General features: G+C 36.2%; 2 protein-coding genes and 1 long non-coding RNA gene across 4 annotated transcripts in view; 2 read left to right on the top strand and 1 right to left on the bottom strand.

The window, feature by feature from the left end:
* Positions 1-17,713, top strand: part of USP53 (ubiquitin specific peptidase 53) — a 64,988-nt gene extending 47,275 nt beyond the window's left edge. For both annotated transcript variants that reach the window (XM_032858693.1, XM_032858687.1), the window contains 7 exons: positions 1,452-1,614; positions 2,404-2,556; positions 4,032-4,178; positions 5,222-5,960; positions 7,042-7,118; positions 15,014-15,116; positions 16,045-17,713. In XM_032858693.1, coding sequence (XP_032714584.1) covers positions 1,452-1,614; positions 2,404-2,556; positions 4,032-4,178; positions 5,222-5,960; positions 7,042-7,118; positions 15,014-15,116; positions 16,045-17,032 — 2,370 coding nt within the window. In that variant the 3' untranslated portion in view covers positions 17,033-17,713. The remainder of the gene's footprint in view (positions 1-1,451; positions 1,615-2,403; positions 2,557-4,031; positions 4,179-5,221; positions 5,961-7,041; positions 7,119-15,013; positions 15,117-16,044) is intronic.
* A 2,837-nt stretch (positions 17,714-20,550) lies between these two features.
* On the bottom strand, positions 20,551-23,680 carry CUNH4orf3 (chromosome unknown C4orf3 homolog). The gene is made up of 2 exons (XM_032858673.1): positions 23,447-23,680; positions 20,551-21,923 (listed from the first exon to the last, which is right to left on the bottom strand). Coding segments are annotated over exons 1-2 (207 nt in total). The 5' UTR covers positions 23,653-23,680; the 3' UTR covers positions 20,551-21,922.
* A 106-nt stretch (positions 23,681-23,786) lies between these two features.
* Positions 23,787-26,894, top strand: part of LOC116868387 — a 56,219-nt gene continuing 53,111 nt past the window's right edge. Inside the window, exon 1 of the long non-coding RNA XR_004382807.1 lies at positions 23,787-23,927. This is a non-coding gene — a long non-coding RNA (uncharacterized LOC116868387). The remainder of the gene's footprint in view (positions 23,928-26,894) is intronic.

Below are 26,894 nucleotides of genomic sequence, written 5' to 3'. Positions count from 1 at the left end.
TTTTCTAAGAGAGAGAGAGTGTGTGTGTGCATGTTGAAAAGTAGGGGGAGGGGCAGAGGGAAAAGGAGAGAGAATGTCAAGCGAGCTCCACCTTATCACAGAGCCCTGGACCCCATGATCTCCAGGTCATGAACTGAGCCGAAATCAAGAGTCAGATTCTCAACCAGCTGAGCCCCCCAGTCGCCCCTGTTTGATGTAGTAAGAAATCTTTACCTTCTCCAAGGTTGTTAAGATTTTCTCTTTTGTTTTTTTCTATAAGCTTTAAGTTTTTGTGTGACTCGTTCTGATTTAATTGTTGTGCTTTATGTGTAGTGGTGTCAAACTTCATTTTTTCATATGGCCATCCAGTTGTTCCAGCACCTTGTTGAATAGACTCATAGTTCTCCATTAAATTACCTTTAAATTTTTGTCAATCAACCTTGTATGTAGAAAAGCTTTTTAAAATTTGATAGTCTAAGATGCTGGCAAGGATGCGGAGAAAGGGGAACCCTCCTACACTGTTGGTGGGAACGCAAGCTGGTACAACCACTCTGGAAAACAGCATGGAGGTTCCTCAAAATGTTGAAAATAGAACTACCCTATGACCCAGCAATTGCACTACTGAGTATTTACCCTAAAGATACAAACGTAGTGATCCGAAGGGGCACGTGCACCCGAATGTTTATAGCAGCAATGTCCACAATAGCCAAACTATGGAAAGAACCTAGATGTCCATCAACAGATGAATGGATAAAGAAGATGTGGTATATATACACAATGGAATACTATGCAGCCATCAAAAGAAATGAAATCCTGCCATTTGCAATGACATGGATGGAACTAGAGGCTATTATGCTTAGCGAAATAAGTCAATCGGAGAAAGACAACTATCATATGATCTCCCTGATATGAGGAAGTGGAGATGCAACGTGGGGGGTTTGGGGGGGTAGGAAAAGATTAAATGAAACAAGATGGGATCGGGAGAGAGACAAACCATAAGAGACTCTTAATCTCACAAAACAAACTGAGGGCTGCCAGGGGGGAGGGGGGACAGGAGAGGGTGGTGGGGTTATGGACATTGGGGAGGGTATGTACTATGGTGAGTGCTGTGAAGTGTGTAAACCTGGCAGTTCACAGACCTGTACCCCTGGGGCTAATAATACGTTATATGTTTATAAAAAAGTTAAAAATTAAAAAAATAAAATGAACATCAAGCAAAAAAAAAATTTGGTAGTCTAAATCTTGATATAGTGTGTACAATTTTTCTCAATTTTTAATAATGTTGTAAAGATGTTTATTAGACTAGTTAAAGATAAAAGTAATCCTATAATATGAACATTTAACTGCTAGTGTCTGAATTCCTTAAAAATTTTTAATATACAAATTAGTCTCTGCTATTCAAATATGTAACACATTGATTACACGATTTTGTCTTGCTTTTATTCATTGTGGGTTTTTTTTTTTTTTTGAAGGTTGGGACTAGATGGAAGGATGTGGTCTCCAAATGTATCCGATGTCATTTCCAGCCATTGCTTTTGTTTTATGCAAACCCCGATGGCACAGCAGTTTCTACGGAAGATGCACTTAGGCAGGTCATCAACTGGTCACATTATAAATCCGTTGCAGGAAATATGGGTAAATTTTTTTTTTAAGGATTTTATTTATTTATTTGACAGACAGAGATCACAAGTAGGCAGAGAGACAGAGAGAGAGGGGGGAGCAGGCTCCCTGCCGAGCAGAGAGCCCCATGTGGGGCTCGATCCCAGGACCCTGGGATCATGACCTGAGCCAAAGGCAGAGGCTTTAACCCACTGAGCCACCCAGGCGCCCCAAATATGGGTAATTTTTAAAAGTTCTTTTTAGTGTTCTTTATCATACTAAGTATTAATATAGTGAGGATAAAATTAATTTTGAGAATAATCTCAAAATTTAATTTCAGTAAAGCAGAGTTCAGAAAAATTAGATTATTTTGAGTTAATCTTCATAAAGAAGCCTTTCCTCACCAGTGGCCTCTAAAACACCCTCAGGAACCACCCACTTCTGTGGTAATAGGCACAGAAGGGGAAACTTGACTGGAAGCTCTTTCTAGCAGTACAAATTGAGAGTTAAAGTGAGTTCTACACTAAAAAAGTCCAAAGGACATAGGCCATTATTAATGCATTGCAAAGCAGGTAGAAATCCTTCAAAAATGTCAGTCCTTTGAGTTTATAAGCAGTTATCCATCACATTAAAAAAAAAAAAAAATGATTCAGGGGAGCCTGGCTGGCTCAGTCAGTGGAACATGCAACTCGATCTCAGGGTTGTGAGCCCAAGCCCCACATTGGGTGTAGAAATTGCTTTAAAAAAAAAAAAAAAAAAAAAAATTCAGACTTCTTTTCTTTTGGTGGGGAGGAGGATGGGAATAATACATTTTTATCTTTTAAGGATGTGAAAAGTCCTCAATTTATAAGTCAGATAATTCAAAAGAAAATGGATTTGGTGATCAGGCGAAACAGAGAGAAAATCAGAAACTTCAAACAGATAATATTTCATCATTTAGCCGGAGCCATATTCAAACAAGTGGTGGTAGAGGACCAGGTATGTGTTTAAATTGTCATTTTCACATTGTCCCTGAGTAATTATGCTTCCCCCTTTCCTTTTTACTGAATCTGTAATTTCTGTTAAGTACCATAGAAAAAGAGGGTGCTTAACTAACTTCCCTACAACTAGATAACAAAATTTTGTCTTTTACACATTTCTCTCAGACTTGTAGTTTGATTTGAACTGGACTTGACTATTATTTGGGTTTCTCCATACTCTCAGAGCTGTAGTAGGCTGGAGGCAATCTGGACAGTTACCAAAGAAAGTCATAATATGGCCTTCTTAGGAGTTAATTATTAACTTGGAGGGGAAAAACATGAGTTAATAATTTAGCACATATGCTAAATTTAAATTAACCAGTAGTGAATGCAACAGTAGGAGTTCAAAGTTATTATAGTTGTAATTTGTACCTAACCTCATTTTTATTCAACTGTCTTGTTATTGTCATCCCACAACTTTAATTTTCACAAACCAAGTTCTGTGACTTGGGTCCAAATTGAGACATTGCAGCATGGTGTGTATAGTTGTGGTTTAGAAATACATTGAACTCCGAGTAGGTGGATGTTCAGGATGATTTTATAAGCAGCTTTAAAATACATTAATGAGGGGTGCCTGGGTGGCTCAGTGGGTTAAGCCTCTGCCTTTGGCTCAGGTCATGGTCTTGGGATCCGGGATTGAGGCCCGCGTCAGGCTCTCTGCTTGGTCAGGAGCCTGCTTCCCTCTCTCTCTCTCTGCCTGCCTCTCTGCCTACTTGTGATCTCTCTCTCTCTCTCAAATAAATAAATAAAGTAAAATACATTAATGAAGTAATGTCTAACCATAAAACTAACCCATTTAATCAAGGGTGGTAGGATCCAGAATTAACAGTTGTCATCAATAAAGAACTACAATAAATGCTTTTAAAAGTTCTTAATGGAACTATACCTTTTACCGTCTGTGTTGTCATACTCTTAGATTAAGCTGTTTGTCGAAAGATAACTACTTTTAAGCCCAGAAACTTTGTATGTGATAACAAACACAAACATTAGAACCAGGCAACTTGGGTTTATAAGCCAGTTTCTAAATTTACAAGCTTTTTAACTTTTCTCCGCCTCAGTTTCCTGATCCACAGTGGAGACAATAATTGCCCCTACCTCAAAGAATTAAATGAGTTAAGACTTACAATAGTGTCTGACTTATAATAGTCACACATAGTGACCACTCACCTTCAGTCTTTATTATTTCAGTGCAAGATCTCTTTTTTCCTTTACCTGGCTTTAGGAGCTATACAAAAAGTTATAAAAGCCAACATCCATCTCCAGTGTGAGGATAAATCACATTGAGTTTTTTGGTTAAACATAAAAATGAGTTCATAGTATACTTTATATATATTTTTAAATATATAGCATCTTAAAATTTTTATAGTTCAGTTCATACTTTTGAGCAATTTGAAAACTGATCTATATCATTTATAAGAATGATTTCTTTTACAGTTAAGTTAAGTCACAGTGATCAAAGGGAAAAAATAAAAGACATTTCCAGAGAATGTGCTTTAAAAGCCATTGAACAGAGGAACATACTTTCCTCACAAAGGAAAGATTTGGAGAGGGAACAAAGAAAAGATTTGGGCCGACACAGAGGTAAGTTTAAGAGCTTAATAGTATTCATTTGAAAAGGAGTTGCTAAAATCTTATTTTTAAACTAGATTTTATAACTTTAATACAACTTAATATAATTTATTTATATTTGTTATATATATCTGTTTACATGTTATGTTACGTATCTCAATATGATGTCTTTAATATACCTGTTAAATCTATAAATACGCAATTTTTCTGGTTCTTATTTAATTCTGGCCTGGAATACTTGTGCTTGTTCTGATGGTTTAACTTTCCTTTTAGTTACACATTCAGTTCCCCCATATGGTACATTCAAATAAGAAGGAAGATTATAAAATTATGTGAGAAAAGCAGCCTCTCACCTTCCCTCTGTTAATAGTGTGCAGTTCATTATGAGCATGCCTTACTCTTTATGGCTTTATCCTCTTTTCTTTATGGACATACCATAATTTAAATGATCCTTGCTAGACTTTGAAACATGATTTAAGATTTTTGCTGCAGTGATATCCTTTTACATGCACCTTTGTGTACTTTTTTGTGTATAGCCAGAGCATGAAATTTTTTCTGGGAATTGCTGGGTTAAGGAGTGTTTGTTCTTAATTTTGATGGCTGTGGCTCACCTGCTCTCCTAAAAGACTGAACCAGTCTGCACTCCCACTGACTGCGTGATTATCTGCTTCTTCACACTCTTAGCAGAAGTTGGCTTAACAAACTTTAAATCTTTACCAGTATAAGAGATGGAAAATACTTTTATTATTATAATTTTCATTAATGATGAGTGAGATAGAATACTGTTTGTTTTTTTAAAGCTTTAATTATGATCTACTTTAGAGGTCATTTTTTAAAATCAGTATATAACTGCTTACCTTACAAATGCCTCTCATAAACATAGAGAATGAGGAAAACACTTTTCAATGTCAAATCACTATGTGATATAATATGAATCTTATAATTACTATTCACTTATTACTGCTTAACATTTCTTCTCAAACAAGGTATTTGGCTTGTAACTAAAAAATATCTCTGAAGAGTATTCATTTGTATCTTTATTTAATTATTTAAAGATTTGGTTGATGAAGACCTTCCACATTTCAAGTCTGGATCACCTCCTGCCCCAAATGGCTTTAGACAATATGGAAACCCACATCTCTATCATAGTCAAGGAAGAGGACCATGTAAACATGACCGAGTTGCCCATCAGAGTCGAGCTTCTGCACAAACACTGGGTTCAAGTAAATCCCAGATTCTTGCCCCAGGAGTGAAAGTAACTGGCAAAGTTAAGAGTGACAGTGGCACTGGATATGATACAGACAGCAGCCAAGATTCTAGGGATAAAGGAAGCAGCTATAGTGGCAGCAGTAAAAGCCGGGCCCGAGGTTGGAAACCTATGAGAGAAACATTAAATGTTGATAGTATTTTTAATGAAAGTGAAAAAAGGCAGCATAGTCCAAGACATAAACCAAGTATCAGTAACAAACCTAAATGTAGCAAAGATCAGACCTTTAACAATTGGCCAAAAGAGAACCTAAAGCAAAAATGTTTAATGACCATATATGAAGATGAAATGAAGCAGGAAATAGGAAGCAGGAGTTCCCTTGAATCTAATGGAAAAGGAGCAGAGAAAAATAAAGGCCTCAAAGAGACTAAAGTTCATGGTGACAATTGGCAGATGCAAAGAACTGAGTCTGGATATGAAAGTAGTGATCACGTCAGTAATGGATCTGCTAATTTGGATTCACCTGTTATCGATGGAAATGGCACAGTAACAGATATCAGTGGTGTTAAAGAAACAGTATCCAGCAGGTAATGCGCATATTAACTGAATGATTTTCCCCATCATTCTCTCCTGTTATGTGAAGTCATTTCAAAGTCTGGGTTCAATTAAGTGTAATGGAAAGAGCTTGACTGCAAAGTGAAGAGACCTGAGATATTGCAGGTTATTTGATATTTCAGGGGGTTTATTTTTAATATTTATTTCCTGATTCCAAAAATATTTTTAGGAAATTTTAAAAGTACAGAAATACATTGTTATTGTTGCCACTGATAACTATTAATACATACTGCAGGTTTCAAATCATAGTTTAAATTGGCTGCATCTTGCTCATTAAGCTAATTAGTTAATTCTTTGGTCTCTTTAATGTCCATTATCCCATCTCTAACATCGGTAACTCAGAGCTGGGATATTTTCTACTTTCATAGCCAGTTTCATGGAAGAGAGATTTATTTCCTTTAGCAAATATAAAAGAATGCAGCCAAATAACTAAGTCTGTGTTCAATTAATTTTTAATTAATTCTGAATGTATTTGTATATTATTGTTAGCAGTACATTTGCCCTTTTCTTTGTAACCTCTAAAATATGTCCACAGCTTAATTGGCTGATTTCTTACATCAGTCTAGTCACAGTTTCTGCTTTTAACCCACCTAAGACACCTTAATTTGTTATTAGCTGGTGTTTTGATCACATTTATTATTTAAAAGCCAGATTTGCAAAAATCAAATGTTTGTATTTTATTCAAATAATCATTGCAATAAGGACTTCAGAAAACTTTTTTGTTTGGCAGGGTAATTTCATAACACATCTCAGAAAGGGGTAGCCTAGGGTAGTAGAAAGATCAGGGTTTTGCAACCAGATAGACTTGGATTTTAAGTATTGGGCAAATGAATTTGACTTTGACAACCTTAATCGCCTATTAAAAAATGAGGATAATAACTACTTAAGTGTTGTTGTGGAGATATAAATTAAATAATGCAGATTAATCCCCTAGAACAACACATATAATAATTGTTTAACACATGTTATTTCCTTTCTTCTTCTCAGATTCTAACTAAAATAATAATTCATGATAGCTGATGTATTTGGTGTATGTTTTCTTCTGTGTTTTAGTGACCAGGTGAAGACAAACAACCTAAATATAGAATGTGTCAGCTCTTCCTCCCAACAGAACAAAAACTACTTTGAAGGTAAAATTTTACTTACATATAGTAGCTGTAAAGAATAAGTTGTAATAAGAGTAAAAAATCTAAGAACGGTCCTGTTACTGATAAGATACAAGTAACGGTGATGGAAGTTGATAGAGTTCATGCTTTTAAAGGCTTTGAGAGGACGGAAGTAGCCACTTCAGGGAACTGGCAAAGAGGGGAGTGTGTCAGTCAGGATAGGCTGGGTTCTAGGATACACAGTGGTAATAACTTCAAAATCTCAGGTGTCAACACCTGAGATTTTTGTTGATAGTATATGACCAGTGGAGGTCCTCATGGAGCCTCTTCTTACTACACTCAGGGCCCCACACTAATGAGACTCCATCTCCATAGATGCTTCTCTGAACCTTGCAGTATTGTGGGGAGAGGAGATTGAAGGAGGACACAACAATCACTTAAAACTTCAACCCAGAAGTGACACATGTACTTCCACTCACATCTCATTGGCCGAGGCAGGTCTTACAGATAAGCCTAATTTCAAAGATGGTGGAAAAGTACAGTCTTAACCTGTGCCTGGAAGGGGATCTGAAATGTGTTGGACAGTCCTAATGTCTGCCATAGGAGTTAGGGACAGGATAGAAAAATGGATAAGCAACCTGTTGGAAAAGTTCAGTTTGGAAGTAGTAAATATATTATTGGGGTGGCATTATTATGGGTGATCCATTACCCACACACAGCATATTTGAATGTGTACAGAATTCAGGCCGCTAATGAGAGGATATACCTGAAGGATTTGGGGGAGAAGGATGAAGGAAAAGGATGAGGAAGGGGATTATTGAAGTTGCAATCAAAAACAGTATTTTCAAATGTTAGAATTCAGAGGATTAGAAGAGATAAAATTTTTCACAATAAAAATAGCCATGAAGAACAAATTTTAAAGTTTGTTTTTAATCTTTATCATTCTTAAGGCTTTTGTGGGGATTATTTTAAGGTTACAGACTTTGAATATGATTAAATGTTAAATTATTTTGTTTTTATCAAGTGGTATAATATCAGAAGGAAACACTTATATTAAGGAAATAACCTTCCTTTCCTATATAAAATGTCTCGCCTCTTTTGAAAATCTGGTAAGTCTGGTAAGCAAGTATTACAGGAAACAGTAAAGGGCTGGCCAGAAATCAACAGCAGAAGTCGGTGTAATTGAACAATAACTACAAGTTCAGTACTTTTTACAAAATGATGCTTGCTTCCTGATAGTAATAACAACACAACACCAGAGAGATTTTGATGGTCAAGAATGCATTGCTGTAAGAGCTTTGCAGTGGGTTTCCCCATTTAATATGAAAGAGTGTGTGTGTAACCTATTTAAAAATATTTTTTTATTGTGGAAAAAAAGATATTTTTTATTGTGATAAAATACACATAACAAAATTTGCCATTCTAACCATTTTTTAAGTGACAGGTCAGTGTTATTAAGAACATTCACACTGTTAAAACCATCATTAGCATCTACCTTCAGAACTCTTTCAACTTCTCAGACTGAAATTCTGTGCCATTAAATAGCTCTCTATTTCCCCCTCCCTCCCAGCCCCCAGTAACCACCATTCTACTTTCTGTCTCTATGAATTTGAGTACTCTGGATACCTCAGATAAATAGAATCATACAGTACTTGTTTTTTGTGACTGACTTATTTCACTTAACATAATGTCCTCAGGTTCATTCCTGTTGTAGCATGTGTCAGAATTTAATTTCTTTTTAAGGCTGAGTAATGTTACATTATATAACACATTTTGTTTATCCATTCATCCACTGATGGACATTTGGGTTGTTCCTGTCTTTTGGCTATAGTGAGTATACCTATGAACATTGGTATACAAATATCTGAGACTCCTGCTTTCATTTCTTTTTGAGTATATACCCAGAAGTGCAATTGCAGGATCCTGTGGTAATTATGTGTTTAATTTTTTTTTTTTTAAGATTTTATTTATTTATCAGAGAGAGAGAGGGAGAGAGAGAGAGCACAGGCAGACAGAATGGCAGGCAGAGGCAGAGGCGAGCAAGGAGCCCGATGTGGGACTCGATCCCAGGATGCTGGGATCATGACCTGAGCTGAAGGCAGCTGCTTAACCAACTGAGCCACCCAGGCATCCCTGTGTTTAATTTTTTTTGAGGAACCACCACACCACACTGTTTTCTACACTGCTGGGTTATTTTACATTCCCATCAGCAGTGCACAAGGGTTCCAACTTCATATTTTCACCAACACTTGCTCTTTTCTGGGATTTTGTTTTGATAATTATCATCACTAATCACTAATGAGTGTGCAGTTCTTTTTGTGGTTTTGTGTAGCCCACTTATTTAACCGCATAAATTATGTTAAGGGACACCTGGGTGGCTCTGTCCTTAAGTGTCTGCCTTCAGCTTAGGTCATGATCCCAAGGTCCTGGGATGGAACCCCCGCATTGGGCTCCTTGCTCAGCGGGGAGCCTGCTTCTCCCTCTCCCACTCCTTCCGCTTGTGTTTCCTCTCTCACGGTGTCTCTCTTTGTCAAATAAATAAAATCTTTTTAAAAAATTGTATTATGTTAAAATTATTTCTTATTTAGAAATGTCAAAGCCTGCCATAGTTCTTTAAGCTGGTCTTTGCTTTGAGAATCTTTGTTAATGTTCCTGCCTTACCGTGTCTCTTTGCATTCCCCTCCTGACCCTTTGAGAAGGTGGTATAGGAATTTTTTTTTTCCCCAAGCTAAAAACATACCCTGTGTGGATTTTGTTTTCAGTAAGGCACAATTTAATTCTTTGTGATTTGGTATGACTTTCTTGGGCATGACTTTTCTCCTACTTATTTGTAAAATGGGGGCATACTTATTGCCCTGAAGAATCACTTTCTATAAATAGCTAACAGATTTAGAAAGCTAAAGAGCTTTAGAATTTTATTTTCATATTTTCTTTGATATTTAAGTGAGTTTTAACACAATCCAAACAAGTTTGCTTCATGTCAGAGAACTAAAAATCTATAGTAGTGCCATTGTAATTATTTCATTGGTATTTTTTTCATTGACAAAGATTTTACATAGGTTTCTCTGCCTATGTCATTATGGGTTTGAATGCTGCCTAAAGCCATTATTTGGGAACATTGTTCAAATTTACACAGTGCCATTTAGATTATTATAGCTCCTCTTTTAAAATGGGTCACTGATCAGGAGAATTTCAGATGCCTTAAATGACATTCAAGACAGAAGAATTTATATGTTCAAAACTACATGGTTGGGAGAAAGTATCACATATTGTAAGAATACAGGTAGTTTGGTCTATGCAAGGCTGAGAGCATATATGGAAATTGTAAGATGATAGTTAAGAGAGTGGACAGAAGCCAAATCATGATGAAACTTTTATGCTATTTTTAAATCCTATAGTAAGTGGAAAGGCACCAGAGGACAAGGAGAGTAATACACTCCAGTTTGCATTTCAGAAAGACTGGTGGCAATGTAGAGAGTGAATTTGGAGCAGTGAGAGAAACAGTAGTTAGATGACTGTTTGAACAGTCTGGAAAGAAAAGTACCAATATCACAAAAGAAGATTTGAGAGTTTATAAGAAAGTGTAGACAGTGGAGTCAGTTTTTATGACATATGTACAAAAGGGAGGAAGAGGAGAAGCTGGGGATAGCTGTTATTTGAGACTTACATAAGTAGATCACAAGGTACCAAATCAAAGAATATAGGAAGAAGAAACAACTTTTGGGGGATGAGAGGAAGATGCCAAATTTATTTTTTGATTTATCATCTAGGTGAATAGATTTATTAGGCTGTTAAGGACATATGTCTACAACTCAGGAGAGATGATTCGTTCGGTAACCAGCCACATATATGGGAATTAAATGCCATAGACATGGACTGTATCACTCAGGAGAAAGGGAGACAAAGGAAAAAAATAGATAAAGGAAAAAACGTGGGGTTTGCTAAATAAGAGAAAAGAGCTAAGGATAGAGAGAAGGAGCAACTTTGGGAAGTATGAGGAGTAGCTAAAAGGATGAGAAAAAAAAAAGGAGAGAAGATTATCACAGGGAAACCAGGAAAATGGGGAGTTTCAAGAAGACAGGTTGCCACAGATTGAGTAGAATATGGATTTAAAAATGCAGGTCTGATTAGCAGTTAGTAAGTCATTAGTGATAGAGGAAAAGCAGTATAAGAGGAACATTAGAAATAGGAGCAAGCTTGAGGTAGACTGAAGTATTTAGAAATAGTAAAGGGCCATGATGTTTGTAACTTAAAGTGGTTCAGAAAAAAATGTTAATGGGTGAATCTGGGTAAAGGATATACAGGTAATTTTTGTAGTAGTTTTAATATCTTGGTTTTTCTGAACTTTTTGAAATTATTTGCAAATAAAATGTCTTAGGAAATTATAGTACAATGTAAAGTTAATGAAACAGAAGTAAAGAAATGTCTGTTCAAAGAAGCAGTACTTAGAGGACAAAGAAGCAACCAAGAGCTTAGTTTTGCATTTATTTTACAGAGCATAAGGAATTAATGATGCTTAAGAGAAAAGAAAGGTACTAAAATAACAATAGAACAGACCAGTAATTGATGGAGTAAGATCTCTGGAGGTAGAAGGAAAATGAAACAAAGAAGGTAAAGAGGCCAGTTAAAATCATGTGATTTTTTCGAAAGTATTCAAATTTTATTAACACCTTTTTAAACTGTAAATCAGATCATTGATTAGATTATTGCTCTTGTATGTTTAGGCTTTGTAATAGTAGTTTTGGGGTTATATTTTGAAATCCCTCTATACAAGAGTGAAGATTACATTGTCTAGAACAGCAGTTTAGTTTTATTGGTGCCTAAGCCTATTTTAAATATAGATCATCTTTTCAAATGAAACATATATTTTGGGCTTTTTAACTATTTCACTATTGGGCTTTTTAAAAAAATAAAGTATCAAAATTAGTATTATTAACTAAAGCTTCTTGCCTTGATGTTAAGGTGTCTTCTGTGCCAAGTGTAAAAATCAGACCATTTTAGATTTGCAAAGAACCTGGAGCCAAAATTCCCAGCAAAGACACATGGATGTTTATGTCAGCAGAAGAGAAAAATAACACATCTATTTTTAAGTTAGTTGGAATTCTGAAGTCAAACCACTTGGTTGAATGCCTGCCTTAGTGATATTAAAATTTCAAACATATTTATAAGACTTCTGCTGCCTCCTGCTGTCTGTTATATGGATACATTAATAATAGTAAAGAGGTTTTTAAGAATTGTTTTTTCTGGTGTTTGTGAATAATAAACCTGGAATTATGGATAAGTTAAGTAAACATTCTGAAGTTAAAATCAAGGTGAATGGATAATTATAATGTAATTTCAACTTAAATTTTCCAGGCTAAAGAATTTTTGAAGTTCTTTTTGACATTACTAACCCCGCCCCCCATAAAGTAGCTATTGAAGAGAGGCTGTTTTTTGAGTCTTGGCAGTGGGTTAGGCTTACAAGCAACTAACACTCTTTGGGATAAATTATACTGCCTTTTATTTTTAAAATTTGTATTAGTGTGGCAATTGATAGACTCAAGATAGGTCAGGGGGAAAGGTAAGAAGAATTTATCTTAGCTTATTCTTACCTAGTCCTGGTTCTGTGAGTCAGGAACATGGTGGACAGGGTGGGGATGATTTACAAGAAGAAAAACAGTTATGTTTTCCATGTAATTGTTTATTCATTCTCTAGACTTTCACTGAATATCTTTTATGTGCTAGATATTGTACTAGGGGGGAAATAACAAAAAGGGGACATATTGTCCAATAATAAAGAACTTACTGCAGTCTAGTGGATGTAGGAATGTGAAATCTTAAGCAAATGAATGCCAGACTTATAGTTCCCCTCATTCTACTATCTTGGGTTTTTATTGGAAGGTAACATTTACTGTGTGAGCAATAATATAGGGTATTAAATTCTCATATATATTATATAAGAAATTCAAGATATAACTAGCAGAGGCTGTTGATAATCGAATATAGATTTTTCACCAGATAATATTTAGATGTTTTGGTCAATTATATATTCCAGTTGAATTTTGAATGACAGAGTAGTTTTTAAAAAATGTACCTAGAAAATCAATTTAGGGATAAAAGCCATCTAAGATAAACTTCTTTGTTATTGTTTAAAAAATAAAGTTGCTGCTTTAATGTCTTTTTTTTTTTCTTTACATTCTTCAATTCATAGACTTGGAGTACAGTCAGGAGTATGAGAATGAAAGGAAATGAACATGATGAAAAAGCCATCTAAAAATAAGGGAGAATACTGAAAACTTACTAGAATTCTACAGAAGTATAGGGAATTAGTTGAATATTTAAGCTAAAGCCATTTATTTTTATATCTTCTGTGGGCCTAGTTTCCTCAGGGGGAGATTTGTATGATGATCTTGGATTTTAGTGGCATATGCAAAAGAGAGCTTGCAGGTAGTAGAAAGAGCACTGGCTTTGGAATTAGTCCTTGATTGGTTTAAATGCTGTCAATTACCAGTTATATAGCCTTACTTGGGTCACCTAACTTCCTTGGGTATAAAGAGGGGAACTGCTTCACAGAACAGTTGTGACAGATTTTTTAAGGACTATTTTCAATCAACTGAAGCAATGCTTTGCCCTCAGGATATTTTTATACTATTAAAGAATATTGAGGACCTCAAAGAGCTTTTGTTTTGATAGGCTATATATGTTAATAATTACTGTATTATTTTTAAAAAAGGAAAATTTATTTATTCATTTAAAGAATGATTTACTTTACTCATGCATGATTTTGTAACATCAGTATATCCTTATTTGGAAAATACTGATTTGCTAAATTATACAAGTCTTCCAAATGTTGATAAATTTCTTTATATTTAAAAAATACATTTGTTAATATCACCACAAATATTAGCAGAAAGCTTTTCTAATTCTTGAGAAGCTAAAAACTCATGGTGGGGGATAAAAGTTTCCAAAATTCTTATTTTCATCTAAAAACTTAAATTTTATATAATGGCAATAAATAATGCTAGTTGTTTTCCTTAGAAATGACAGGTTCACTTTTACTTTCAAGAAAATTTCTGCCAGATACCCAAGTCTGAGTAACCAAAGTTTATCTGTTATCTTTCTTTTTTTTTTTTTTTTAATTTATTTATTGGACAGAGAGAGATCACAAGTAGGCAGAGAGGCAGGCAGAGAGAGAGAGGAGGAAGCAGGCTCCCCACCAAGGAAAGAGCCCGATGTGGGGCTTGATCCCAGGACCCTGGGATCATGACCTGAGCCGAAGGCAGAGGCTTTAACCCTCTGAGCCACCCAGGCGCCCCTATCTGTTATCTTTCAAGTAAAAAATGATGTTCAGTTATAAAGATTAAATGAAATAATTATGAACTCCTTACAACTTGAGTCAGCAGTCAATAAATGGTAGCTACTGAGTGATAGTGTTAACATTTTACATGTTAACCATATTACCCTCCCACACATTTAAATTCATTGATGTTCCTAATGTTCCTGTGAGGAAGGTAAAATAGGTGTCATTATCTCATATGAATGAGGAAACTAGATTCTAAGGGATTGAGAAATTTGCTTAAAGCTACTAGCCAGTAAGTAGTGAATCCAGACTTCAACCCAAGCCATCTGTCTTCAAATGCAGGATTTCCCCAACATTTTGTCAGCAAAGACTATGTCTTAAGGGGAAACACATAGCTCCCTGCAGTCTAACAGCAATAGTGTTATCTGGGCATAGCTGACGTTTTCAAGTGATAATAGAAACAGCTACTTATTTTGTACAAAGTATTCAGAAAAGAGCTATTTGAGCTGAAACTTGATTAATCTTTGTTAGTTGTAAGAGAATAACCTATTTGTAGGAAACCTTACGTAAATTATGGGGAAGTATATGCTCAGTAAATTAGAAAAGATCATTTAAATAATTTTTTTTCTCTCTCTCCTAGCCTCAGCCTTTAAAAAAGAACTCAAGAATTTGGAAGTAGGCTGTAATTCGCATGAGTTCCACCCAGAGTCACATCTACAAATAAAAAATCCTTTGATAAAAAGGTAATCAAAGATATTTAGAAATACTAAAATCTTTTGTATTAAATGCATGTATTATAGGAACTCTATCAGGGCAAAAATCCGTATTATTACTCTGAAAACAATGGGCCTACAATGTTATGATGCCTCTATTATTGGGGATCATTAAAAGGATATAGACCTAAGGATATAAGGCCTACAGAGTACCAGGTACAATACATGATTGTTGTAATCCTCATAGCATTTGTAGGAGGTGGGAGGTATTTCATAAGAGAAAATTAGGGGCTTTTATTATAAGTAATTTGCCCAAAGCAATGGAGCTGAAATTTGAATACAGCTCTTATCTACCTAGCAAAGCCTCTATTCTTTTCATCATTTTGCTCTAACTGAATTCTGTGAAGTTTATGTGAGAAAAATAATTTTCATGACAAAAAATAATTTGCAGTGTGATATCATTTATCTTCACCTGAGAAATTGTTATCTAAAAAAAGGTAATCTTCATTAAATTATTTTTAATTCGTCTACTATCCTTTTATAGCATTGTATATCAGAGTTGTCTCTATTGGTATAAGCTTTATAATGTTGGTCAAGAAGCCTTTTAGGATATTGAAGTGTTTGCTTATAACATTTTTTTCAAGCTTATGCTACATTTTGTCACAAATAAATGTAATTTCAGTGTAAGTTGAAATGAATTTTTTTAATTATGCTAATTCTTAGAAATCTAATTTTGGTAATGACAGGTGTTTCTAGCATTCATGTATCTTGGCATACATTTTGGAGTCAGAGTGTAAAATGTTAAATGTTTACAAATATCTTCCCATTTTTGTTATGTTACAAAAGTAACATCAGGTATATATTGAGAAGTTAAACTACAGGACAAAAGTTTGTTTTTCCTACAATTTTGCCTATTTGTATATGGTGTTTTAGCTTTGTCCTTATTTTTATGTTACAGGTCACATATACATGAAAACAATGGAAAGTTATTCCTTTCTTCAGGTACACAGATACTCCAGGACAATGCAGCAAGAGAGCATATCCACCAGTCAGGTGAACAGAAACTTGAAACCTCAAGTGAATGCAAACTTTCTGAGTGGCTTAGTGCAGAAAATTCTGAAAGAACAGGTTTACTTTCTCATGATGATAATTCTGCTCCTGGAAAGAGAATGAACAGTAATGAAGTAGTCTCATCATCTTCATTGTGGTCTTCACACATGAGAACTGTTGGGTTAAAGCCAGAAACTTCTCCCCTCATCCAGCAGCAAACTATGATGGAACAATGTTGTTCTGAGAACTCTCTGTCCAGGGAGCATATAATTCAGTCAACCTACAGGTCTGATGATTGTCAGATGTCAAAATTTGTTAGCCATAATCCACCGCCTCCTTTGCCACCAAAGAAATATGCTATAACCAGTGTGCTACAGTCAGAGAAAAATAATCCCACACCTAATGTCAAACTTACAGAGATGTTTAAAGCTAATTCTTGTAGTCTTCCAAAACACAGTTTATGTTTGGATTCAGAATCAGGTTCAGAAATGGGTACATATGTGCGTGATGAAAGACTTAAGGAAACATTTCAAGTAAAAGAGGCTGTTGGCAACACAGCAAACCACCTATCAAGCTTTTCAACTAAAGATTTTCAGGCAGATTTGGGTACAACTGTTGATGCATTTTGCCAACCAGAAATAGACTCTAGTTCTGCCTGTCCAAATGAGACCATTTCATTAACTACCTATTTTTCAGTTGATAGCTGCATGACTGATACATACAGACTGAAATACCACCAGAGACCCAAGCTCCATGTTCCAGAGAGCAGTAGCTTTTGTAATGATAATGCACTATCTCAGAGTGAAAGAAGGCTAGTACCTGAGTTACACAACAGTCTTGGTTCAAACTGCCCTTCTGAGCAGAGGTATAAACCTAGTATACACTGTAATAGATAAGTGATGAAACTGGTAAGCTTATACTTCTCAGACGCCACAAAAATATAATAGGAATCGACTGACCAAACCTGGTGATATATGAAACTAAAACCATGGCATTTCTAAAGTTATTAATCACATTAATTTTCTATATATATATTTCATTTGTGTTGATCAACTTATTGGGTATTTTAGAAATTCCCTTTGAACAGTTTTGGTGTGCCTGCAAAACAGAAAATAGAGGGTATGCAAAAAGTCACTGCTGCAGTTAAATAAAAATGTGATTTGTTCCTTTGTATGTGGCTGGTAGACCCGTAAGTATTAAACTAACCAGTACTCACATGTATAGATGGGTAAGCTATGCTAACTGAAAAATACCAGGTGATACATAGTTTGTGTAGTCAAAGCAGTATTTGCTTTATGAAGAAGCACTTTCTAATGGGTAACCAACCAAAAGAGGGCTTCACCCATTTGTTTCTGACTTCTGTGATAGTCTACTACCTATGATCCCTTTAAGTGTCTTAAAAAATATCAACCCATGATATGGTTATCATATGGATTAGAAGCATATATTCATATGGCATCATATGAAATGATAGCATTTGGAAGGGGGAAGCCTTAATGATAAAGCAAGTTTTTTTAACTAAATTCTTAAGGTCAGAAGAGAAGAAACTTAATTTTGCTTCTGGAACTTCAATCTTCATAATGCCTAGTTAACGTATATTAGGCCTCTGTTAGATCATAAACTTACTTCAGGCATGTAAGCTAAAAGTAAGTGAAATCCTTAACGTTAGTGTATTTATGTGTTACATTTTTTCTAATTTTATAAGAAATGTGAAAGGTTTTATTTTGGTTTGGTTTACTTTGGGCTGCTAATAACCAGTGTTAGGAATTAACTTAGGGCCCACTGGGGATCTCACTGTGACTGCCTAAATTTTCCCTGCGATCATCTTAACCTCTCTTTATAGGCTGTCAACCCATTTCAATGATTTTCAGATTCTTGAATCCGAGTATTTCTGGGTTCCAGATCCAATTTCTACTTTCATATAGAGGGTTTAGTATTAATGAAATGTATTAATTTGAGCATCCCTTCCATTTTTCTTCTCTAAACAGTCATTTTACCCTACTTTCATGGAGAGGGCTTTTTTTTTTTTCTTTAAATAAAAGAATTTTCCATTATCATGATGACCTTCTAAATGAAATTAAGTTACGTTAATTGCCTTATTTCATTAGTTGTCATTTTATTTTGTACTAAGTTGGTAAACTTATTGTGGCTAAGTGTTGTATTGTCCATGTAGGAAAATTGAGAACTGCAATATTAGAAATTTTCTTACATTCATAAGTTTTATACATATAACTTAATTCTGTAAACTGATTACTAAATTTAATGTTTGACCAACTCCATAAATTAAAATATCCTAAAATGTAAATGATTAAAAATGAGTATTCCTAGATAACTATAAAATAATTGCTTGCAAAAACCTAATCTTACCCAGTTAATAAATCTTGGTCAATTATTGTCTTCCACTTAGAGAAGTTTTTACTTGCCTTTTCTAACATAACAGTACGTGATTATTACTTTATATTCTCTTAACTTAGAAATACTTGACTATGAACTATATTAAACTTTTATCTTTTAAGAAAGCTTATTTTTAACATAAATTTTAGTATGGAAGGCTTGTAAATACTGTAAAGTTTTTAAAATTGTATTTGAAATATTGTATTTAATTACTGCTTTTATAACATTGTAAAATATTACAAAATGGGTTTCAAGCATTTTTAGTAACTTTGAAAAACATTGTCTGGTTTTTTTCTAAGATTTCTATTTGGTCAAGATGTCCAGTTAAAAATGTATTATTTGACACCTATAAACTAATATCTCGTATTTAACAGTCTCATAGATACGTATTTTCAACTCAACATTTGAGTTGCAACATCAAAATAGAAATATCTCATTTTGGCTATTTTTAAAAGTACTGTCCAGTTTAAACTACCTGAATCATGTAATAGTACTAACAAAACCAGAAATGGTTTTTGTTGATTCAACACTCCAAATATAGATTTGAATACATAATTACTAACTATTCACACGTAAAATAAATTTCTAGAGTACCTAATTTTTGTAGGTGTTTTCTTCTTGTTATAAAATTATGGTAACTTCTGAAATAATGCAACCAATAATTATTGTAATGTCCAAAATACATATCTTCAGAATGTTCTATTTTTCTGTGAAATCAGTTTCTTTTGGTTCAGAATTATTTTTAGGATAAACTGATTTTTAAGTTAACATGTTTGGACTTTTCTGTGCATTCGTGAATTATGGCTTCCTCTCCTCACATGTTGATTATGTATTATGTTGATTATGTATTTTATGAGAAATGTAAATCAACTTAAAGTTCAAGGGTACTTGGACTATCACTAATCATAAAATGTTATCACTAGAGGCTCCTAAAAGTGTAACTGCAGTGAGGTCTAAAGCAGGGCTCCTATAGGAGTTGGCAAACTTTCCATAGAGCCACATAGTAAATAATTTGGTCTTGGTGGACCACAGGGTCTTTGTAACAAACAGCTACAGTTCTGCCACTGTAGTGAAAGAAGCCATAAATGGTATGTAAATGAATGGCATGTTTGTGTTCTAATAAAACTTTGACACTGAAACGTGGGTTTCATATAATTTTTACATCATGACATAGTCATTTTTTTTCCAACCGTTTTAAAATGTAAAAATCATCCCTAGCTCACAGGCCAGATCAAAAGAGGTAGTAGGCCAGATTTGGCCCATTGGCCACAGTTTGATGATCCTTATCCTAGAACATAATTTACATTAAGTAACCTTAAAGACCTTAAATAAATAATCCTGTAGTCTCTGAATGTATCCCCATGCCATTTAGGGACTAGATACATGGAGATGTTTCTATCTTAAATTTTCAGGTTCACAGACTCCTAAATCTTAAAGACTTTGCCACAATAACTGGTCAGCCAGTTCATTTCAAATGGTTATTAAAATAATCATTTCATTTACATGAAATTAAGTTTTTGAAATTTACAAAGGAATTTATCAGATTAAAATTTATCAGATTAAAACATTGATGTTATTCTTTGTTTTCATCATAGCAAGTTTGCCAAGTTTTCTTGGTGTCCCATTCATCCTTTAGCCTTACCCAGTTAGTTACCCTTTACCCATTTAGCCTTCAAGTGTGGGTGCTGTAAGAACTCACTATACTTGAGATGGCACAGTAGGTATAATTTCTTATTCATTAGCTGTAGAAACGATTCAGCCCTCCTACTGGAACCATTTTTGTATGCCATTTACAGTCACGTCATAACAGCAAGACCTTGCTACATTCCCTCTGCTAGAAATTTTCAAAATATTCAGTAGTTGTGGTACTAGGCTGATTTCAGGCTCAGAAACATAGTACGAATTATAAAATTTTGTGTATAACCCAACATTAAGCTACATGAGAACTGGTAATCCTTTCCAAACCCTGCTACTTACCAAGTAATTTGTTTAAACATGCAAAATCCAAAATCAGACCAAATTTAGCTACATAATAAACATTTATTGGACAAAATTATTAGCAAGCAGCAGAAAAACAGTTCATACTGTTTGGTATACTCAATAAAATTCCAGTTTTGTGTTTCTTTAGATGCATCAACCTCTGCATAAAAGGTTCTCTCTCAAGTAGATGGAATACCCTGGACACATAATTGTTACCTTGTAGTTGGCAATAGGCAACTAAAATTTTCCAAAATCAGTCCTGGATTTCATTCTAAAGTCATTCTAAAAGAGAGAAGGTATAGAGTTTACCAGATCTATGCCCTATTTCTAAGGGAGGTGAATATCCTCAAAATATTTAGGCAATTCACATGTATCAAATGTCACCAATTTCAACAAGAGCCCCTTTCTAACATCCATTACATAAAGGAGTATCTGTTATGTAATAGGAATAGCTTCCGAAGGGCTTTTAGTAGCTGCTTTGGAAGTGTGACCTTTCTAATTAAACACTAGCTGATCACTCCTAGAATGTAAATTCTTACTAACACTGTTAGATAAATAAAAGAATGCAAGCTCCATGAGGGCAAAAAATTTTTGTCTTTTTTGCTCTACCACACCTGGCCCAGAGTAAGTGCTCAAATATTTGTTGAAATGACTTTGCTGAAGTATTTAAGGTACAGACATTATTCAAAAAACAAAACAAAACAAAAAGCCCCATATTTTGGCAAGCATTCTTTATAAAACCATAAGAATAAAAAATGGGTTTCAAACACAGTCCTATTTTAGGGAAGTTCAAGAACTTAAAAGGAAGGAAGGGGACATCCAGGTAAGAGGACATGCACAGTTGCATTGTATATACTTTCTCTGGGACTTTATCAATCTGGTAACTGTTAACAGAGGCCCACTTAATTTCAAAATTAAACTGTTACTTACAGCCAGTACACTGTGGGCCTGCATTTTCTGTACAGCTCTAACTCCTTTTTTTCACCCTTGTTTTTAAGTAATTTATTTTTAAATACTTCATCTTAATATTTTATCACATTTTTGCATCATACTAAACCCGGGCTAACCCTTAAACTGTTAAAGGCAAGACATTACCATATTTCTTAATGAATACCCTAAACCTTTACATATAAATACTTTAATATTCAGCCCCTATAAAGCCATCAGATGTTTGAAAAGCTTTTAAACATGAATCAGAGTAATTTTAAGAACTTAGCTATGAACGGGTGAGATCATTACCCATTTAATATAGTCCCCAAAAGGAGTAACAAGAGTATGTAAAATCAAAGAAAAGTTCCTCAGAGTTTGAAATTCTGTTGCACAACCCTGTCTTCTTTGTTCAAGAAGTTTGCAGTCATTTTCAGAATCCACTCCAGGAGTCAACTTCTTAATCTAGACATCAGGCAAACCATTCTGTAAAAACCAAATATTTGTCAACAATGTTTCCTCCTTCCAGATTCTATACTTTAGACCCAATATCTGAAAATCTAGATTGTCTCAGTCACTTTCCTGTTCCTAAATGATTTATGTATTGATAAGAGAGAAAAAAAAGACCTGGACTATTCCTCCCATCGCTTCCATTTTCTTTCTTCTTCTTCTTCTTCTTCTTTTTTTTTTTTTTTTTTCATTTTCTATCCAGAGCTGAAAACTCATTTAAAAAAACAAAAACAAAAACAAAAAAACACTGTATTTGAGATATCAGTCTCTACCAAAAAAGGAGGGGAAGTAGAGGAGAGTGAAAACTCTACAAAGAGTCTGGCAGAGTATTTTATAGAAATATCCACCTCTTCCATTCACTCCACTCAACCCTCTGCCTTCTAATCTGCCACATTATCCAAGAAATCAGTGACAATGGGGTCTTCGATACAAGGAGGTCATGCCCAAATCTTTGCCAAAATTCTGGGGCGGAGAAAGAAGACATAACTGCCTATCATGGATTGCAAACTCATACGCATAATGATTGAGAAAAGTTAATTTATAAGTCAACAACTCCAAAGTCCAAGAGAGCTCCCTAATGTCCAAATGAGCTGCACTGCTTTTCTTCCACTGGCCCGCCCTTCAGCTCACTGCTTCTCTCCTGAACTTTTCCTATCACCTCGGTCCTTGTCCCTCTTGTTGTTCTGCTCCCCAGCGCCTTCTCTACCTTTCCTCCCCTTATCCTCTTCCAAAAGTGTCTTTTCAGAGTCAGTGGCAATGAAAATGGAGAGCAAGGATTTTGCAAGTGGAACCTACAGAATTTTGTGATTAACAGTTGGGTGTTTTGGGATGTGTGGGTGTAAATAAAAGGGGAAAATCAGAGTCCCAGGCTTCTGGAAGGAATACTGAATGAATAAAGTTTAAATTTCCTGAAATAGGGACACTGAAAAATAAGTACATTTTGGTAAGAAATTAGTCTGAGTTCAGGCTTGGACCTGTTTGAGATACCTACCTGGCCTACTAGAGGTCAAACTATAGTTATAGTGACAACACCTTTAGTCAAGCGCTTACTGCTGCCAGGCAAAAATGCGAATCGCTTTTAGATAAAATACTCATTTAATCCTCGCTACAACCCTATGACCTTGTTATTATGGTCCCAAATGGCAAATGGAAAAATAAAGCTCAGAAAAGTTAAATAACCTCTTTAATTTCTTTGTGGTAGTGCAGATACTCAAACCCAGCTCGTTTCATTCCAAAACATAAGAGAAATTATGAAGCCAAGTTTCTTCCACACCTCTCTGAAGATGCTCACTGAGGTGCCAAGGAAGAACACTTTCATTCCAGCCTCAACCCGACCCCAAATACCACCCGCCTCTCGACACCGCCATTAACCAGATAGATAGATAGATAGATAGATATGGCATACCATACTTTCTGGAATTCGGTTACCTTGCTCCCCACCCCCCCAAACTGTGGTGGTAAACTCCCTACCAGTTCAACTCTGCGTTCAGAGTCCTCACCATGGTAAAAGATAGACGAAGATAAACAGCACTACATCGAAGAGGATGAAGAGCCAGAGATCCAACCAGTAGGAATGCTTTGGAAACCGGTCGGCCCGGGATTGAGATCGCACTTCGTGGTTCTGCTGCTGCTTCCCAGCTTCATCCAAGCCTCGCCGCTCCCGGAGACCGTCCCGACCATCTTCCGCAGCTGCGCCCGCCTCCATCTCGCAGCAAGCACCCCACCACAGACGGAGCAGCCAGAAAAACAAGTACCCTACTTCCGCGTTCACCTTGCCCTAAACTGGCCAGAGTCTGGCCGCCTGCGCATGCGCGTTCCTCATCTCCGGAAACGGGCCCGGTGCCCTCTTCTTCCAACGCGCAGGCGCCGCCCGAAAGTCCGCTGTCTCCGTGACAGCCGGCAGGCAGCTCGGTCACCACCCGGAAGCGGAGTAAGCCGTCCGCCCGCCCGCGGGTTCTGCTGCACCCTGGGGAAAAGCTGGTTAGACAGGTTTCGCTGGAAGGAAAAGGCGCCCGCCTCGCCAGAAGTCACTATCAAGTCCCGTTCCTGTCAGGTGATGGATTCCACCCAGCCACTCCCCGCGGTCCCCTTTCCTTATCCCTGCTCTTTGGGGTCCCTTATACCAGGTTTAGGGCCCCCTCTGATAGGTTTTGTTTTGTGTATATAACACGTTACACTTATTTAATCCTGTAAAAGCTATAATGAGACAGACGTCATTATGAGTGTGAGTTTCTTAGGGGGCCAGAGAGCAAATCATGAGAATGTTGCGTGTAGAATAACCCAAAGGTTTGGAAGTGTAGTCCCCTATGAGATTAGAGTGCTAGCAGAAAGAAAATGACTGACCATTGTAAGGGAGGGAAAATTCTTTACCTACCCTCTTTGGGTTTCCAACAGGGTCCAAAAATTAAACTGACATAAGACAGATTAACAGGAGAAATGCACACAAGTTTTATTAATTTTTTTTAAAAACATGTACGTGAGAACCTTGGCAGTAGAATGAACACTCAAAGAATGACCGGAACAGAACGTTTTATACCTTTTAGACAAAGAATCACGTGAGACAAAGGGTTTGGGTCAGGGGTAGCAAACTGTGGAAGAATGACTAGGAAGATAAACATTAGTGTAACAAGGTTGGTTTGCACAGATTTCTCAGCCTGATTCCCCATCTCTGGTGATAAGACTGTTTTTCTTCCTCCTGGTAGAGGGAGGGCACCTTTCCCATGAGAGTTTTATCTCCTGTCAGGAAGAATTCAGGAAAGTCGCAGTGACCCTCTTGCACCTGCTGTTTCTCAAGCTTCTTTAATTTAATCAGTATGCCAATTTTAGGGTGTGTATTTTGGGGTGACTTGCTCTGAACTTCATTTCCTCTGTCTGAAAATTCCTTAGATGTTTCTCATAAAAGCTGCATTGATGGTTGTGGAAAGAATTGGCTTAGCTACCAAGTGGGGAGGGATCTATCAGCAAAGGAAAAGAAGAGCATAGATTAGAATAAGAATAAATAGGAAATGACAAATCCAAGCACATTTCCTCACACCCCATTAAATCAGTCTCCTGTCCCCGGAAATAGGTCAGTCCAACAGAATGGCTGGACCTCATTTATCTGATGGAGGGCGTTTATCTTGTCTTTCAAAGGGTCAGGTTAGACACTATTTGTCCCGAGCAGTTTACACAGAAGAAGCATTCTTCAGCAATGATTGCATACGCTTCTCCTTTTGGACTGTCAGTGTGTCCAGGGCGAGGTACCTTTGGAGTATAACAGAGCCTAAATTATTAACTTCTCATAGAATGGCTTCCAGTGTTTGTGTGGTGATACTGAACTCTTGTTCCATTTCTATGGAAAGATTTAGAACAGGCTTTCCAACTCGTAAGTTACAAAGCCTGGGAAAAGGGAGGTCAATATTCATAAAAACTTAGAATTGTGATATACAAGCCAGTTTTCTGTAACATCATGTCTAGTATATTTATGTGGCTCTATTTTATGATCAAAGGAACCCAAGTTTGTAATTTGGCTGGCATTTAAGATGGAGTACCTGGTTATAGAGAGTGTCAGGAATCTGAGTCCACATCCTCTTGACCATCTAGGTGGAACTCTTTATTACCTTATCATCACCTAAGATAAAAAGACCAGTATTGTTCATGGATAAGGTCAGAATGAAACTTGTGACTTACTAAGTTGGGGTTTGGTGATCTTGTCACCTGTCATGTGGTGACCTGCCCATTTCCATCTTCCGTGTATCCCTGTCAGTCAATAGGAGCAGAACAGATTGTGAAAGATCAGATAGAAGAGGCCTGCAATTAGGCTTTAGCAGCTGTAAGGCTTGGTTTTGTTACGTGACCAGGTGAGTGCAAATTTTGGGGTTCCCAATATGTAATTTTTGGCCTTTGGCGGTGCAGCTGCTCCCACGTTACACAAGGGTGGCTTTGGAGCCTGCTGTGAAATATGGTGGTTTGGCAGGTGTTGATAGCATTAAGAGTCAGTAATGAGACCATTTCTGACCTTCATGAGAGGCTTGAGGATGCTACCTGTGGAATCAGACCACAAGGTTTGGTTGTAATATTGCCTTAGTATGTCATGTGGGGAAAGTTCAGTACCATCGCGATTTTCAGTGCAAAGGGGAAAAAAGTCTTTTCTAATGTCTGAGCAAAGGACAGTCCTTGAGCTTCCACAGAGATTTTTCCATGTACAACTGACTCACAAAAAGAGAAGAATGATAATTTTTTTGGCCATGGGTGTCATAACCTGTCATGCATCTATTTTCCAGAGTTGGTCCACCAGTTGGTCTTCTTGGCAGGAATAAAAATTAATTTCAGGTTCTTTTGCATGATCTAGATGTTGACATTACCAAAAACCAGAGTGTTTAGTTAATGTGGCCGGGGTTTGGAAGAGTGGTTGAGGGGGTGTCAGGTCTGTGCATAACCTGCTGAGGGAACAGTAAGAGTTAGTAAAGTGAGCACCAGTTTGAAGGACAGCCTATAGTAGAGGATCAGAGGGAAAGTATGTTAGACTGAGACAATCAGTCTCCAGTCAGCCTCTTTTTTTTTTTTTAAGATTTTAAGGTAATATTTACACCCAACATGGGGTTGGAACATACAACCCCGATATCAAGAATCTTGTGCTCCACGGTACTGAGCCAGCTAGGCGCCCGTCCAATCAGCCTTTTCGTAATTGGCTAAAGATAGGGGAAGCTTTGTTAAAAGGAAGATTTTTTTTTTCTCTTTTTTATTTTCCTCTGGGAGTAGGAAGACCCAGTGGGGGAGAAAATAGGTGGAAGTGAAGTTTCTTGATCTGTGATCTTGAGAAAAGCTGTCTACTTCATGATTTTGTCTGCTTCTAGGACCTGGGAATTTGCCTGGGAAATCCTTACTTTAAGCTCACCTTAGGAATGGTCTTCCAATTGTCCTGGGAGTGCTGATCCTGGTCTAACTTGGCATGGCTTGTGTGAATCC

Source organism: Lontra canadensis, unplaced genomic scaffold (genome assembly GCF_010015895.1).
Source record: "Lontra canadensis isolate GAN:19392208 unplaced genomic scaffold, GSC_riverotter_1.0 scaffold1, whole genome shotgun sequence".
Classification (NCBI taxonomy): domain Eukaryota; kingdom Metazoa; phylum Chordata; class Mammalia; order Carnivora; family Mustelidae; genus Lontra; species Lontra canadensis.
This window is presented reverse-complemented; position numbering and strand designations above follow the sequence as displayed.